Source organism: Strongylocentrotus purpuratus, unplaced genomic scaffold (genome assembly GCF_000002235.5).
Source record: "Strongylocentrotus purpuratus isolate Spur 01 unplaced genomic scaffold, Spur_5.0 spur5_scaffold_12, whole genome shotgun sequence".
Taxonomy (NCBI): Eukaryota; Metazoa; Echinodermata; class Echinoidea; order Camarodonta; family Strongylocentrotidae; genus Strongylocentrotus; species Strongylocentrotus purpuratus.
In genome coordinates this window covers 23,839,957-23,857,193 of record NW_022145597.1, presented here as the reverse complement: position 1 = coordinate 23,857,193, position 17,237 = coordinate 23,839,957, and the positions used below count along the sequence as shown (strand labels likewise).

The 17,237-nt window shown below is 33.9% G+C and overlaps 1 protein-coding gene across 18 annotated transcripts in view; it reads left to right on the top strand.

The window, feature by feature from the left end:
- LOC587687 (dedicator of cytokinesis protein 9) overlaps positions 1 to 17,237 on the top strand; it is a 125,649-nt gene that overhangs the window by 55,591 nt on the left and 52,821 nt on the right. For 12 of the 18 annotated variants that reach the window (XM_030982171.1, XM_030982175.1, XM_030982179.1 and 9 more), the window contains exons 16-29: positions 31 to 67; positions 631 to 715; positions 3,509 to 3,589; positions 4,140 to 4,226; positions 4,693 to 4,808; positions 5,394 to 5,463; positions 6,153 to 6,275; positions 6,789 to 6,920; positions 7,258 to 7,344; positions 8,226 to 8,309; positions 8,636 to 8,747; positions 10,208 to 10,231; positions 12,094 to 12,141; positions 15,815 to 15,841. In XM_030982171.1, coding sequence (XP_030838031.1) covers positions 31 to 67; positions 631 to 715; positions 3,509 to 3,589; positions 4,140 to 4,226; positions 4,693 to 4,808; positions 5,394 to 5,463; positions 6,153 to 6,275; positions 6,789 to 6,920; positions 7,258 to 7,344; positions 8,226 to 8,309; positions 8,636 to 8,747; positions 10,208 to 10,231; positions 12,094 to 12,141; positions 15,815 to 15,841 — 1,113 coding nt within the window. The remainder of the gene's footprint in view (positions 1 to 30; positions 68 to 630; positions 716 to 3,508; positions 3,590 to 4,139; positions 4,227 to 4,692; positions 4,809 to 5,393; positions 5,464 to 6,152; positions 6,276 to 6,788; positions 6,921 to 7,257; positions 7,345 to 8,225; positions 8,310 to 8,635; positions 8,748 to 10,207; positions 10,232 to 12,093; positions 12,142 to 15,814; positions 15,842 to 17,237) is intronic. The other 6 variants (XM_030982172.1, XM_030982173.1, XM_030982176.1 and 3 more) reach the window with 6 other exon arrangements.

Genomic DNA, 17,237 nt, shown 5'->3' with positions numbered 1-17,237 from the left:
GCCAATTTCTTGTTTATTTTTCTCTTGCAGTTGGCTACTCATGGATCCCACTTCTAGATAAGGCGCAGTAAGTATCAGGATTCTAAAACTGGAATATGTGAATATGTCGATTGCCAGATGTTTAGTATTGCTGCGTCGAATCGTACATGAACTTATCTTGTGTATAGGTTCATCGTACATAGATGTACATGGTCTATCTATAGCAGCTTTTGAGCTTTTGCTCATGAATTATTAATACTATTATGTCCATGAGAGAACATGTCTTTTACTTGTGTATTGGAAGTTAATTTGGTCGAAATTGTCCAAATGTGTTAGTATAGAGATACAGTGTATGTGTAATACTCAAATCTATAAATTCATGAAATCAGTGCAAAAACAAATATTTATAAAACCTATTGCAACACATTTTAAGGAATTTGCAAGGGAGAGGTGGTGCACCCCCTTTAATAATTGTTGGTACTGAAATAATAATACTTATACTAATAGCTTGTTTTTATATAGCGCTTTTCAGGACAGCAGGCCCTCTCAAAGCGCAATACAGATATATATTATTAAATAGAAATGCGTACAAATTGATGTCACTGTTCATTCCATGTCATTTTAAATCATTTTATTTCTGTTATCACATAGAAAACTGAACAATGGAGAGATAACCGTTCCAGTGGCTGCATCCATGCCTAACGGATACTTGTCTTCTAAGGGAGGTCAGGGAAAGGTGAGGAACACTTCATAAAGGGATCCAGAGGGAGGTCACAGGGGTTTGTACCCTATCCCTTTCCCCTTATTTTAGAATTTTCTTGTACCTATTTATTTATTCATTAATTCATTCATTCATATATTTGATATTTCATTTATTCACTCATACATTCATTTATTTATTTGTGCATTCATTAAATACTCACTTATTCATTCATTCATTTATTCACTCGCTAATTCATTAATTCATTTATCCTCTCATTCCTACATTGATTCATTTATTCTTCCATTCATTAACTTCTTGTTAATTCATTTATTCATTCATTTATTCATTCATTCCTTCATTCATTCACTTCTGGCTTATTTTACACAATAAATTCAGGATTATTATTTTTTTTAATAAATACAAGTGACTTACTTTTCTTCATGGTAGTATTTCACTTTTTGAATACATTATAGAAGTTAAAAAGTCTGTCCAAAAAGCAAAACAGTATCGGGGATATGCATGTACAGGTACAGATGTTTTCAGGTGTGTTATTTAGTGGTAAAATAAAAAAATAGAGCATGATTTTGAAGAATTAAGTTTTTTGGATGGGTTTCAGAGATTTATTTCTTTTCTCTCTCCTCTTTCTGTCCCCTCTCTCTCTCTTTCCATTTCTTTCTGCCTCTGTTGTTTTCCTTTATCCTATCTTTACTCTGAATTTGTCATCATATTCCCTCTTTTGCCCCCTACTTGTTTAAACATCTCACCATTTTCATCCCTTTTCTTTAATCCTCCATCTCTTCTTCCATCTCTCTCCTGTTATCTTTTGTTTTTCATCTCATGCATTTGTCAAGTTAATTTTCTTTGTGTCTATCCCTCCTCTATCACTTTTTTTAATGTTATATACGTATTTTACAAATCAAACATTTTCATCCAATAATTCTCAGATACATTTTATCAAGCAAGTCACATTACAGTGTTCACTTAATCTTTTCAGCACTAAAACAGTCCTTTTTCATTATTGAATCATCCAAGAGCTGTATTCTTAAATTGATGCTATCTTTTATGTCAGGGAAAATGATGTTAGTTGCCATAACATACTTAAAATGCTAAAAAAAATGTTACCTTTGGTGCTTGCGCAGATGTCTTTTTACGAAAACGTAGCCCGCTTTTGCGCAGACATCAACCAATGGCTAGTCCGGGGGGGGGGGGGGGGGGGGGGGGGGCGTTTCACAAAACTTGTCATCAGTGACAAATGACAATTTTTGTTATAAGCTAGTGAAATCCTTGCTTCTGATTGGTCATTAACAGATTTGGCACTGATCTTTGTCCTGTGTCATTGAAAAAAGGCTTTGTGAAACGGGTCCCTGATTTTGGATGTTTTGACTTTTAACATTAACATAAAAGATAACATCGTTTTCAGAATACCACCCAGTCCTTCTCATTTCATAATCATTTTCTTTACAACCTTTCCTGCCCAATACACGATGCATGTAGTCTACCAAAGATCAATACTCTGCATCTGTTTTGGGCCCTGATCTAATATTCAACCTCATGGTAAGGTTTTTCTCACATGCCCTCCCTCACCTCCCTCCCTTCCGAAACCTTGCTTTTTTAAGTTTTGCATTTGATGCAAATTTGCAAGCTCTGCTAGAATCAGCTGGCTCCCAACTATATATCTACAGTAGTTGTGGACTGTGAACCCCTTTGCTTTGTGAGAAAGGAAAGAAAATTAAAGAGCATATTATTACCTTATGAGCGAATGAATATGATTTCTTAAGTTGTTGTTGGTTTTTGCATCTGACACATTTTGACTACATTTATAGCCAGCCACTCTTCTTCTGCGATGGAGAATGATTTTTTATTATTTTTCATTTTTGAGTAGCAATTGAAGTGAATTTGAATGATAATCTAGGTTAGAAATCAACTGTAAAGTACATGTAAGTACATGCACAATGTATGTGTGTGTGTTGTGTGTATGCAATTAGGATATGGATTTGAATAAACATGTACAATTTACCTACACTGTAGCTGCAGAAATCCCTTATTGCAATTTTAATAACTTGTAACCATGCCTCATGTACATGTACATGTATGCTTATAAATAATAGAAATATGATTTCATTTGAATTTTACTACAATTAGAATACACCTGTTTACGAAATGCTCATGGTTTTTAGAAATATAGGGTAGTGTCTGGTGCAGAGTTTTAAGAAAAAAATGTAGAATAATTAAGTTTATTCTGTATGGTGATGTATTTTTATAAAAATGCAGAAATTATCTAGCAGTTAGACACTTTGATTGACATAATAATGATATCTTGAACATATTGTTTGTCTTGGAAAAATTCTGTGGAAAAAAAATTGCTCCTCCCTCCTGTAAAACCTTGTTCTCACAAAAAAATGCTGCATAGCTAAATAAACCATGTTATGTTAGTGGAATTGAGAGGCAATTTAATGTTGGTTAAAGATGGTTTGTCCCTTTTACAGACCTAATAACCAGAAAATCCATTAATCTAGTTGTATATTGAAGAGGTTTGTTATTAGGAGCCTCCCACCAAAAAGAAAAATGGAAACTGGCTTTCAACAAATTGAATTTAAATGTTTAACAACCATTATATCTGTTGATTTGAAATAACACCCTCTACAGCAATATGACATCAACACTAGATTTTTTATTTATGACAAAGATGTTTCAGAACCTAATGTACGACTGTAAAATTTCACACATTTACATGATTCATGCAACACTCACCAGCTTTTATAGAAAAGGGTAGTACAATTTTGAAAATATTTCTTACTTCCTTGTTGTCTCATCTTTACTTTTCAGACTCCAGAAGTGAAGTGGGTCGATGGAGGGAAACCTTTGCTCAAAGTGGATCTCAAACCAGTCACAACCATCTACTCAACAGTAAGCTTTATTTTAAAGTTTTCTGAATTTCTGGACAGTTTTTTCATAGATCATATTGTACCCATTCAAAAATTATGGGGAGAAAAAACTGTTCATATGTACATGTTAGCCAGTGAGCATGTTTTTTTGAGACACCTCTGAGGTACAATAGTACTGTGTTGTCTAATGAAAGTTTATTTTGCATTTTTCTAGCAATGCTCTCTTATATATCTTGAATGATGCCTTGTTTGATAGAGAGAGGGGAGGAGAGAGAGAGAGAGAGAGAGATGAGAAAGAGAGAGGGGAGGATAGTTTTGAGAATACACATAAGTGAGGGGAGCAGTATGCTTTTAGGATAGGCTAAATTGGAGATTGGGACAAAATTGGAAAGTAAATAATGTAGAGCTCATAGGACAAGGTCGGCGTGAAAAATGCCATAAGGATCGTTCTCTGTGTGTTACTTGATGGCTGTTCAGTACCCACTTCTTCTTGTACACCTTTGTGTCCAGCAGGGTTGATTCTCATATCTTCTTTTACCTGTATACAATTTTGTTTTATTCTTCTGTTTTAGGACCCACACCTACACAATTTCTTCCAGCAGTGTGAGGGATGGGACGGATCGCAGAAAAGCTGTCTAGAAATCATAACCTGCGTTAAGGTAAGTCGAGACGGCTTGACAAGTAGTGATCTTCACTAATGATGGTTGTTGTTGTGGTATTGATTGTGGTGAAAAAGATGAATGGTCATATTTGGTGGTGGCATTTTTTAAAATGGTAACAGTGGTGGCAATATGTAGTGCATGATGATGATGATGAAGATGACAATGGTGTTCATGATGATGAAGGTGTTGATGATGGTGGCAGTGGTGGTGGTAGTGGTGGTGGTACTGATGATGGAGATTGTGATAATGGTATAATGATTATTATGGTGAGGATGGAGATGATGATCATCATCATCATAATATTTATATTTATGGTGATGATGATGTTGAGTATCACTGTCAAAATTGTAGTGACAATGATGATGATGATGGATTGTTAGTTGTGATGATGACACTTAAACACTTTTGATGAGATACAGTGATGATAATAATAAGTAATGTTCATGTTCTCATTTGCTGACAGGCTATGCATGCTGTGGAGCCAAAGACATTCATCAACTTCCTTCCAGTAATCATGAACAAACTCTTCGGCCTCCTACCAGTCAGCTTAGTCGATGAAGTCCAGCTTAACATTGTCAGGTAATATCCAATTCCTTCTCTCATTGGTGACCATAATAATCAAAAACATTAAATCAGTTCATAACAGTTCAGAAGTTTCTTTTGAATACATGTATATCGCTTTTTCCTTTTCAAAATGGCACTAGTTATTCTTATTTTCAACACCTTCATTTCATATATGATTAAATCATTCTTATAAATGCATTGTATGATGCGTTACTCGTAGCATGCTGGATCTAAGATAATTTAAAAAGAAAGTCTCTAAAAAGGAGACATTCAACTACTAAAAGTTAAAGTGTATTTAATTTTGTTTTGTATTTATCTCTTGAAATGTCTCAATTTGTTAAATTTCTGAATTAGCATCTTACAATTGTTTTTTTTAAGAGGTCAAATTGGATCATCTTAAGTGTGACCTTGCATAAAAATGATCTTACCTGAATATTAAGCATAATTTTCTAGTATATTTACACGTTGTGTGAGGAATATTCAATTAGCGCATTGCCTCTAGGAACCTGGTGGTCCCTCTATAAGCCTATGGGGTCAGAGAATTCAGTAGTCATCGGGTTAACAAATCATCTGTCCGCCATCTTTTGATTCTATTTCTAGGCTGATCATCTTCATGGTAGCACAAATCCAATCTGTGAACAGAGAGGACGTTCTGCGCTCCTACGTGAAGGTAAGAATGCTATCAAAGAATAGACAAGACAAGGCTCAGAAATTCTTTGCAGTAAAAAATGTGTATCCACAATGTGATGGGTGAAAGAAAATCTGAAATAATTTCCAGTCGTTATTTCATTTGATGAAGATGAGTTTGCAGTCAAACTATATCCAGTCTTATGTTTCCTTTGCTTTTTAAGATCAATCGATCTAATATTTACTGGGTGTAAGCCACAAATATGTTTAAATAATGTCTAAAATTTGTTTAACGCTAAAATCTGATTGCATAAATGGAAGAATTTTCAAAGTTAATACTTATACAAATTGTATTGTGTGAATTAAGGAAGCCTGGAATGGTGGTTAGTTGCACTTGAATCTTACAAACATGTTTTTTATTTTTTAAAATTGTACCCAGCAAATACAATGATTTTTTTTAACAACTGTTAGTATCTGAATTATATGCATTCAAGCAACTAGAAGGTGTAACAATCTGAACTTTATTGTTCCTGATCTTTCATCTTACTTTTCTTTTTCACCTGTACATGTAGCCTTTAAATACTTTGAAATTTTCATCAGCATGTGAATTACATGTATTCTAGTGACTAGTCATGTAACTGTCTAAAACTTGCATGTTTTAAAGTTACAGTTGTAATGTTTTTAGTGTACCTTTATTTCATGTATCGTGCTAACATTTTGTCTTTTGTCCAGTACGTGTATGAGACGGTGAGAGAGAACGAGATGAGTCGAACCGTCCATGAGGAGCTGGTCAAGAACCTGGCTGCATCGCTACGTCCAAGCATGGACCACATGGTCATTAAGAACCTTATGAAGGTGGGTGAAGGCTGTCATTACATTTTTCATTTGATTTGTTTCTTTGATGATCTTTGAAGAATTGCTTATATCTGTACTGTACTTATATGTCTTTAAGTGTAGAAAGAAGCTAATTTCTAAATGATTGAGATGATTATGACGTCATACATTTTGGTGTTGTTTTTTGTCGTAGTTGTTAATGATGATGATGATATTGGTGATGGAGAAGATGATGATAATGATGATGATGATGATGATGATGATGATGATGATGATGATGATGATGGAGATGATGATGATGATGATGATGATGATGGTGATGATGATGATGATGTAGATGTTGATGATGATGATGATGATGATGATGATGATGTTGATTATAATCATAGTATGATGATGACGATCATGATGGGGATTGTAACGATGCTGATGATTGTTGTCATGTACACAATTCCGAACAGTATATGAGAATAAGTATTAAGCAAGTCAGGGAAAGCTCCTTCATCTTTATTTCCTTTCCCTTATTCCTTGCAGCATCTTTGGTTCTTCTTTGCGATTCTTATCAAGAGTATGGCTCAGCACCTTATCTTGTCAAACAGACTTCAAGCTCCCAGACATCAACGATTCTCTACCAACTTTGAGACTGGTATCAGGAACTTGGTCCAGGTAACATGATTAATTTCAGCTCCATTTTATAGGTGCTTGTGAGGTGTCGCAGTTGAATGGTTTTATAGCACTTGACTTCAAAATCAAAAGTCTTGGGTTTGATCCCCAACACGACCCTAATGTCACTTGGCTTACTTTATAAGTGTACACATGCTTTCTTAACATAACAGCCAAGTTAAACAGACAAAACCAAATCACACGTCCAATGGACAGTATGATAATGGGAGGCTTTTAGATCAATGCAGATCAATTGCAATTCTTTACTTGTCAGCAGAAATGTGAACATTGCATTTGAAGTATGGTATAATATTTCTCTGATTCATTCTTTTGTTTTCAGGCTCTGTTGCCTCACATCCGTCAGAAGCACAAGGAGTTTCCACAAGAAGCGAAGGATGCAAACTACAATTTAGCGTTCTTCATCAAGGTATGATCAGTCAGACTCCTAACTTTTCCATTGTTGTTTAGTGGGAATAGAATCCCTTGTGGCGTAAAGATAAAGTTGAGTTCTGGTCATGCAGCTGCCTTATAAAAGAAACTGTTCAGAAGCAACAGGGAAATTTGATAATTGATGCAAATTCTAATGTTTAGAATTATCTGTTTCCTCTTCTTCCTGGCTCTCTCTCTCTCTCTCTCTCTCTCTCTCTTTCTCTCTCTCTCTCTCTTCCCCCATACTCTCTTCCTCCCTCCATTTTCTACTAGGTTAATTTTTCTTGTCTTTGTTGCTCACTGTCTGTCTGTCTGTTTGTGTGTGTGGGTATGTGTGTGTGTCTCTCTCTTTTTCTCTGTCTTGCTATCTGTCTCTCTCTCTATCTCTTCTTTCTCTCTCTCTCTTAGTCTCTCCTATCTCTCTCTCTCTCTCTCCTGTCTCCCTCTTTGTTTCTCCTTGTCTCTCTCTTTTACAATGTACATGAATCTAATACTGTTTCTTTCTGTCTTATTCTGCCTGCCTGCCTGCCTGCTTGTTTCTCAGTCTCTGTCCCTCTTTCTCTGTATACCCTCCTCATACATAATATCAAGGGTTTAGTGACACAAAAAAACGTAACTCCATATTTTGCTGAGAAGAGTATTTGATATCAAAATCTTCAGAAAAATGTGGGCTTTCCAGGAATCACAAAGACTTAACTCCACCCAACACCCCATTGAAGTCAATGGCTAGTGAAACATAGACTTAACTCCTTAACGCTCAGTGACACATTAACCACTTTTTCTTAAAATGGCCATAATGGAGTTACGTCTTTGTGTCACTGAGCCCTCAATATCTAATTTTGTTTTATCTCACTTTCTCTCTTTATTTGCGTGTATCAGAACTGCTTCACCTACATGGACAGAGGTTTTGTGTTCAGATTGATCAACAACTATCTTCAGTTCTTTGATCCAGAGGACCCAAAGGTATGTACCAACGTAAACATTATTCTCATTCTTACTCTTAAAAGACAAAGTGTTCTGCCGATCGTGCTGCAGCAACCTGTATTCACAGTGCTGATATACCATATGCATGCAGTGTAGTTGGCTTCCAACTTATCATATGGATCCAAATACAATCTTGTAAATTCTCTAGACAGTTCTTGGACACTGTGAAAAAGGTGTTTAAAAAAGGGTTTTATGAAACAAAGAAAAAACATTAAACATGGGGATAGAAAAAAATGTGTCAAGTACTTTGAGGATGAAAGAAAGGAGAAGGAAAAAACTTGAAAATTGACTATTGTTTGTTCTAGCCTCTGTTTGAGATGAAGTTTGAGTTACTGAGAGTTGTCTGCAGCCATGAGCATTACATCGCCCTCAACTTGCCGCTAACCAAGAAAGGTCAACAAACAAAACAGTTCAAAGGTTAGAATTTATTTTGACCTCCTCCTTCTCCTCCTCTCTCTCCTCTTCTCTCCTCCTTCTCCTCCTCTCTCCTCTCTTCTACTCCTCCTCATACTCCTTCTCCTCCTCCTCATACTCCTCCTTCTCCTTTTCCTCCTTCTCCTTCTCCTTTTTCTCCTCCTCCTTCTCCTTCATCTCCTTCTCCTTCCCCCTGATTTTCTTCTTTGTATTCTTTTTACTCTCCTTCCCCTCTTTCTTTGTACCTCCTTCCTGTTTTTGTTTTCTTTCTCTCTTTCCATTTTCCTTTATTAACAGTTTTATTTTCCAATCATCTTATGACAAATTTTTGTAATCAATCATCATTTTAAGGAAATGAATGACCCCTTTCCTATTTCCTTTCCTGCTTTTGCATTTAAGCCAAAAAGATAACAAGGAAAATGCCATTTTTCTTGTTTTTTTTTCTAGTAAAATCTTTTCTTTAAATCTTCCATTGAACAATCCCCTAAATGGCAACTTTACAATGATGTATTGCCATGGGATCTTAATATGTGGAAAAATCAAAAATAGAAGAAATCATTCAATTTAAATATCTAATTGGATTGTTTCCTATTAAATCCATGGACTTTAATGTACCTTTTATCAATTTTCTCATGATCTTTACTGATTATTCCCATCAAACAACTGATGCTATTTCATCATTTATATAAACACATACACTTTTAATTACTTTCTAATACAATAGCATGTTTAACTTATTTTCTTTCTCCATGTAAATTTCTCACTTATGATACACTATATGTTAAGAAAAGTTTATGCATTGAAAATGTATTGCCCCCAACAAGATTGTTTTTTAAGAGAATATGAAAAAAATAGACAGTATCAAGTATAAACTCTTTATATTTTGTAGGAAATTTGGTAAATTGTGAAGTATAAATTTACACCAATAAAAGTAACTTTAGTTCTCATTTAATTTGATTTTAAAAAGAGCAGGCACCAGACAATAAAATACTTTTAAAAATTAATTAAAATGTTCATAGAGTTCACAGTTTTGCTAATAGTTCAATCCATTTTTGACAAACCTATGAATAACCAATTCCTGAACAATTCCTGAACATTCCTGAACAATTTTTACAAAACTTGTACATTCTTTCTCTTACATGACTATATGTCTTTCGATTCTTCAAACGTACATCCACATGTACTAGTAGATGTCAATGTCTTAACATTATAGTCACACTTAATACATGAATGTACACACTTTATTTAATATTAATCTTAACATTATTTGTCTTTAACACACTCACACGTTTTGACATACATGTAATTACAGTAACATTCACTTCCAAGTCAAATTATAACTAATCGATACATTGCACTTCTCTTTGTGTGTTTGTTCATTCTATCTATCCACACCTCCTCTCCACCTGATAACCTTCCATCCGACCTTCTATCTATCACTCATCTAACCAACCAATCAACAGTGGCTGGCTCAGCTGTACAGAGTGGTATGTAGAATGTGCTCTCTTCTCTTCCTTCTCGTTTCTTACCGTTCAAATCCCCCACCTTCCTCAAATTGTCCTTTTCTCATTGTTAAATCGTCTGTTGAGTGCCAGAAGGGTATTAAATCATTGTTGAGTTAATGCCCTTTGGCTCTTCGGAGGCCAATGTGTTTGTCAATAAACGTAAATGTGTGTTGTGTAAATGCTGTGTGTTCTGTCGATATCTTAATTTGTTTTTCTTTCTTTCATTCAGATTTTGTAGCTTCTTTGTGCATATATATGCTAATGTGTTCTGCGTATAGGCTTCAAAATATGATTTGTGCCAATACTCTGAAGAGGCATATGGTTTGGGAATATACTCATGTATCATTCAGTACAATAGGGATGAAGAGGAATTGATGTTTACTGAATTTCTTATGATTGTTCATTAGACAGAAAGGTTCATTATTTATTGAAAATATATTGAAAAGTATGATTGTAATGTTTGGTTATTTTTTTTGCAATGGGTTTGTGGAAAATATATATCCCTTGAAATTGAATGATATGCAATCATTTGGTCTCATTGTGTACTTATCATTTATTCTATCAATGTTGATATTGAGCCTGAAAGTAGCTCAAAAAGTGTGGTTCATTAACATGCAGCAACACGGTATTTGGCATTCATGGAAAAACTATTTACCTTATAAAACAATACAACAAAACCCATCCCAAATCATAAAAATAGAATAAATGAGCTACATTGTCCAGCTTGTACCTGTCAGTGTCTGTGTAATATCCATTCTCATGTGTATTGTCCAATTTGTTTTTCATAAATCTCTTTTCTACGTGTGTATTTCTTACTATTATCCATCTACATGTATGGTATCTTCAATCTTCACTTTTACAATCCCACAACATTGCATCCCTCATATATTTGACAATTTCATCTCTTCGTAATATTTTCCCAATCATAACTTTGATCAAGACATCATGTGGTGAATGCGGTGATGCTAGATTTGGAATGCCATGGTACATTAGCAGTCATTTTTTTCTTGTCTTTCTCTTTGTACGTTTGAGTTTCCCTTTAGAGCATTTGAATTATTTCCCTGATTTTGTGCAATCTTTGATGTCATAGAGTGCCTGCTTGATACTTTGATAAAAACCCAAATGACTTCCAAATTCAAATTATATATTTTGTTAATAGAAATAATAATATTCAACCAAGCATGGTTTTCAAATTACTATGTGGGGTTAAATTTTGTTGAATATCTAGAAATGATGGCATACTAGAACATTCATTTAAAAACTTGGTATCAGATTCTCCACTTACATAAAGTAAATTACATCTTAAGAGTTGTCAATGATTTTTGTGCACAGCAGTGTGTATGTAAGATGGTGTACATGGTGTTAGCATTTTAAGATAATATATGCTCAGCACTCTTTTTAGCATTCTTGCTTCATGTCTTATGATTGATAATTCGTTATCATTTACTAAAATATAGTTATTATCTATTTATTATTTCTTGGTTTATATACAAAGTACAAGAATTGTTAAAGCATGTCATATTATTCTATAAGTCCTTGCCCTTAATATTACTACCATATGGTATCAAGAGAAACTATTTTGGCCCATGTTTATTTCAAACTAGAAAATGTGAGTCAGGTAATCACTTTCATGCGGGCCCTTGCTCTTCACAGCTACCCCAAAGAATAAATCTTCCTCCAAAATCACTGAAGCTTGACATTCTGAAATTACATTTATCCAATCTGATGTTCTTTATTTGAGTTTATTGTTTTATGCATGAATTTTTTTGTCTTGTTTCTTTTCTTCCCCCGCCCTTCCTTCTTGTTATCTTTCATTCTCTTCATCCCTCCCTCCTCACTCGCAGTGGGAGGAAGAGCGAAAGCCAATCAGAAACCTGCTCAGAAACCCAAAGGTAATTTGAATAATGAAAACATGACAATGCTACGCTAGCTCTTGGCTGGTTAATACAGAGGGGTGGAAAACAGTTTTGTGAGGCCTACCTGCAACATAACACAAGCTTTAACAAAGAAAAAAAGAAAAGAAACGTGCATGGCAGCTTACATGATACACACACGATTACAATCACATAAAGATACATGAGCACCAGATTACTTTTGTTGTTCTTCTGTTGAGAGTCGAAACTGTGTTCAACATTGATTTTTGTTCAATGATATGGGCTAGCACCCTCATAGTTCATAGCAGACAAATTACTTTTTTTTGTTGGGAGCCTTTTTGTATAATCTATTAAAAAAATGAAAAGAAAACAACCAAACGATAACATTATGGTCGATGCAATTACATTTTTACAAGGAGGGGATAGGCAAGAGCCATATCAACAACAAAAATCCAAAATGCTTTTCATTCACGAGCAATCATTGCTCTCTCTGCTCTCAAGCACTTTTCACATTGATACACACCCACATGCCCACACGCACATGTACATTCACATAAACACACACATATTTTAAGTGGTTGCATGCTGAGGTAGGTTGAACTACAAGGGACTGAGCTGAAAAGAGTCAATACAGTTTTAGTTGTAATCGAGTGCAGTGACACCCCCTCCCTGCACCGGTCCTTTTCCCCTTCACTCACCCCTGCATTTAATGGAGACCCTGCAACTCCACCCTATTCCCAAACCTTAAACATTGCTTTAACCCTTGTCAGGCTTGTGTTCTTGCAGTGCTGCTTTCTGTTCTTGTCTACCTGGCTGAGCGTTTTCATATTCTTTTTCTTCAAAATCTGTTTTTTTTTTAAACTGAAAATTTCATCAAATTCATAACTTTCAATTGATTCAATCTTTTGGCTAGAAACTCTATACATATGGGAACAAATATATTTCTCTGCAAAACTGGTAATGGTCCATTGTTTTCTGTCTCAAATTCCTTCTGACATACATCAATGGTTTGTCTGCATTTCTGTAAGAAGATTTTCAATTCATGACAAAAAAAAAGTGTTATTCCATAAACAAATTGGATATTAGATATAAATGCCATATTTCATGTGAATATTTTTGCACATTGAGATTAAGTATGATCATTACTTGAAGAAAATTCCCAGTTTATGCTTCGCAAAGATCTGTCTATTTATGACCCTTTTTCCTCATCTTTGTGTGATGTTTGTTTGAATTCTGTCATTTTGTTATGTAAGTTGAGCTTTTCTTAAATTTTGAAAATGGATTGCATCAGTTGCTCACATGGCTACTAGTATTCAAAGGGTGATGCCTATGCTCGAAAGATGAAAATATTCTTCATTTGAAAAAATATGATGGTCATCAAAAGAGCCCAAAAATGCAGCATTTTAAGGAGTACAGTGGAATGTTAAAGACTATTAGTATTTCTAAAAATCGTCTACCAATCTAAAAATAATGCTTTAACAAAAATTCAAATATCTTATTTACATAAAATAATATGCTGGCTGCAGAAAAAATGGATTATATTGCAGAGTCATAGGAATGCTTATAAGTCTGACCAATACATGTATGCTGTTTGTTCAGGGAAAGAAGGTCGTAAGATCATGAGGCATATTTATGTGTACAGGCTACATGGAGTCACTGCTTTGGGCATCTGAGCTTATGATATATTATATAATCCTACAAGTATACTAGCAACGGGGGATGATGGATGCAGTAGCAAGTCATATTGATCCCAAATCCTAATCTTTGCTTAAGAAAGCTTTTGCCATTCCAAAGTAAATTTGTGTGTACGACAGTGGTTATTATTATTCACACAGAGGATGTACATGTAACGTTATATTGTCTTTGATTTAGATTCAGAAGGGCGCTCATCCACATCGTTTTAGAGAGTTGATACCCTTTTTTGCTCCTAACAGATGAAATAATTCCTCAAAGAAAAATCTCTAATCTTTAAGCACAATGCTTCCTTTATAATTAAATATATATAATTTTCTTGTCAGAAAAAACTATTATCACTGAATAAGCATTTTTTCCAGCCATTTATCTAAAAAAAGGAAAACTCATTATTTTGAAATCTATCATTTTCCAGTGTGATTTACTGGAGTATAATTATCATGAATGATGAAGTTACATGTACATTTTATGTGTGGATATGTATATGTGTTCAATTTTTGTCTCTTATACATGTGCAAAGAAAGCAATTTGTAAATGTGCAAATTTTATTTTTGCTCCTGTTTTGTCAAACATGCTCAAGCTGATTTGCTCAGGTATAATCAAAAGTAGTTTCAGGAAAGAATTGCTGAACTACTTGCCATTTTGTCTGCTCCCAATGCTCTCTTGATTAAATTGTTTTTTCTGACAGATTAATTTCAATTACATAAAAATGGAAGAAATATACACATTATAGATTATTTTCCAAGAACCTTTCACAATTTCAATAATTTAGTGATATAAATTCCATTTTGTACTTTATTTAGTGAGCATTAGATGCAAAATTCAACTTCTTAATTTGAAGAGAAAAAATTCTCACTATCAAATACTTGCAATCTCAAAATGTACATGATTGTAGCTTCTTTTGTAGGGCCTTTTTGAAAAAAGACTATTTTTCAACCAATACAAAAAAAAAATAATCTCATTTTGAAGAGACAAAATACCTGCATCACCGCTGATAATTCTGTTGATTATGTGTTTATTCAAATCAGCTTGAGTGTGTAAATCCTGCCGAAAGCTTTAAAAAAAATTGTCATCACATTTTGCGCTTTTTATGTTTATCTGTGCCTGTGTTTTTACAGTTGAATATAGTGACGATTGTATGAGATGTGTGCACTGTCTGTTGAAAGCCAGAAGGGCGTTAATGCTGTCTAAAGTACACTGTATGCTAAGGCCCTTTTGGTTCTTGTGTTGTGTGATTTTTTTTTTCTTTCATGATTTTGTTTGTAATGAATTTATATTGGCCTAATCAATCTTTGCACAGTATTCAATGTCCTGAAACAGATGAAAAATGGTAGGTGAAGAGATTTGAGCACTAAAAAGTTGTTTGTTTCACAGAACTTAAATCATTATACTAAATGTTAACCATTCACTAAAGAGCAAGTAAATCAATTAATAAATCTATATCATTAACTTTAAAGCAAGTAGAAATAGATGCAAATGTGTATGCCATGTTATAGCACTTTTGATAAATATTGCAAGTAACAGAGAATGATAATCAATTAACATTGAAAATTTCCTTCCCGGTTTGTCTTAGATTGAGATATGATGATTATGATACAGTAATATTGCAATGGTTGCTAAGACAATACAGATTCAAAATATTTAGGAAGTTCAATTGACTAAAATATATTGGCTCTACAATTTATCTGTAAGTACTTGTAAGTTAGAAATAAGAATATTAAGTCAATTTATGAAGCACATTATTAGTAAGATCATCCCCTGTATATGTTAGTCATTGTTTTTTATTATGTAAATATGTATAGGTATTGTCTTCTTTTATTTTCACCTATGATATTGTATTACCGCATAGGTTAGTTTGCTATAGTATACCGATATACATGTACAAGAAACCTATAGCTACATGTATAGACTGTTATATTCATTTCATCTAGAAAGTATATTACCATGCTTGCTAAAGACTGTATATTACCCCTTCTTGCTACCTTTTGCACTGTTTCAGCGTATGGAGGCAACTTCAGGAAGTATGGTATGCTCACCAGTCTCTTGGCCTCTAATGGGGGTCTTTCCAATATTCCTTTGCCCTCTTACACTATAATACCCTCTCTATGTTAATCTTTTTGTGCAAGTATATATATATCTGTATATTCTTGTCAGTTTTGTGAATATCTTTTGTAGCGCAGTGCAGTAGTGGTACATTTAATATGCAGACAGAGTTTATAACCGTGTAAACAATCAAATTAACATTGTTGGATTGTATGCATAGAGAAATTAGAATAATAAAAGTAAGGAGAATATCATTGGTCATTAAGAAATATGGCAATGCTGCAAGTTTTCTGTCACATGAACATACACACAAAAATGAAAATGAAAATTAATTTCATGAATGAAAAGTAATTCTTCACTTATACATTATGGAAAATTATAATTTTTTAAAGATATATGCATGAAAGAAAATTGGATGAGAAATAGTCGGAGTATTTTTTTAAAATTTTTTGTTGCTGGGTAATTGGTAAGGTGCATGGGTGATCAAGAAAAAGTGGTTTGTAGTGGGGAATTTGTACACATACAGTGATACAATATAAATGTTATTTTTAAATGTCACTTTTTACCAAGGATTTGCACATGAATATAGTATTATTATGTACAATTACATATACCGATTGATTATCAATCATAACATACCAATATACTTTGTATATCGAACCACATGTTTTTAGATTAGATTTACCCATAAAACACACACAATTAGTTATTAATATGATATTATATTTGTGTTCACAATTACATATTTATATACAGTGTATATATATTACAATCGATAATCATTTAGAATAAAAACTGATTTATGACCAATTTCTCTGTTGGAGCCAGAAGGGCATTATATCTGCATAAATTAACACGAGTTCACATCCTTCTTCAAACAGATGATTTACAAGAATAGTGCATTCACACATTGACCTACCGGTATTGTAATTCCTAATGTCGAAAGCACAAATTATGAAAAAATTCTCTTCATTTAAGGATCAGAGATTACAATTCTTCAATGATTTATTACTCCTTTTCATTACTTGTGCAAACACCCAGCCCCCCTCACTCCAATTTACCCTGATTTTATTATATACCCAGCATAAATAATAACTTGTCTCCCTTCGCATTTATTCAGCATTTATATATATTGCGTAAATAATTTATTAGCTGTGTTTTTAAATAGATGGTATTCAAGTACTTGCAGTGTTGCATTTCAGAAAATACCACGCCCATCCACCCCTCCCCCTCCCCCTCATCTAACGTATAACTCCTTGTGCACTTGAAAGTTAATATATTAATGTTCTGGATATAATTTTACACAATAATATTCTGGGTTTGACCTACAAAAATAAGAACAAAATCAAAAGAGACTTCGGGTATGTATAAAAATGTCA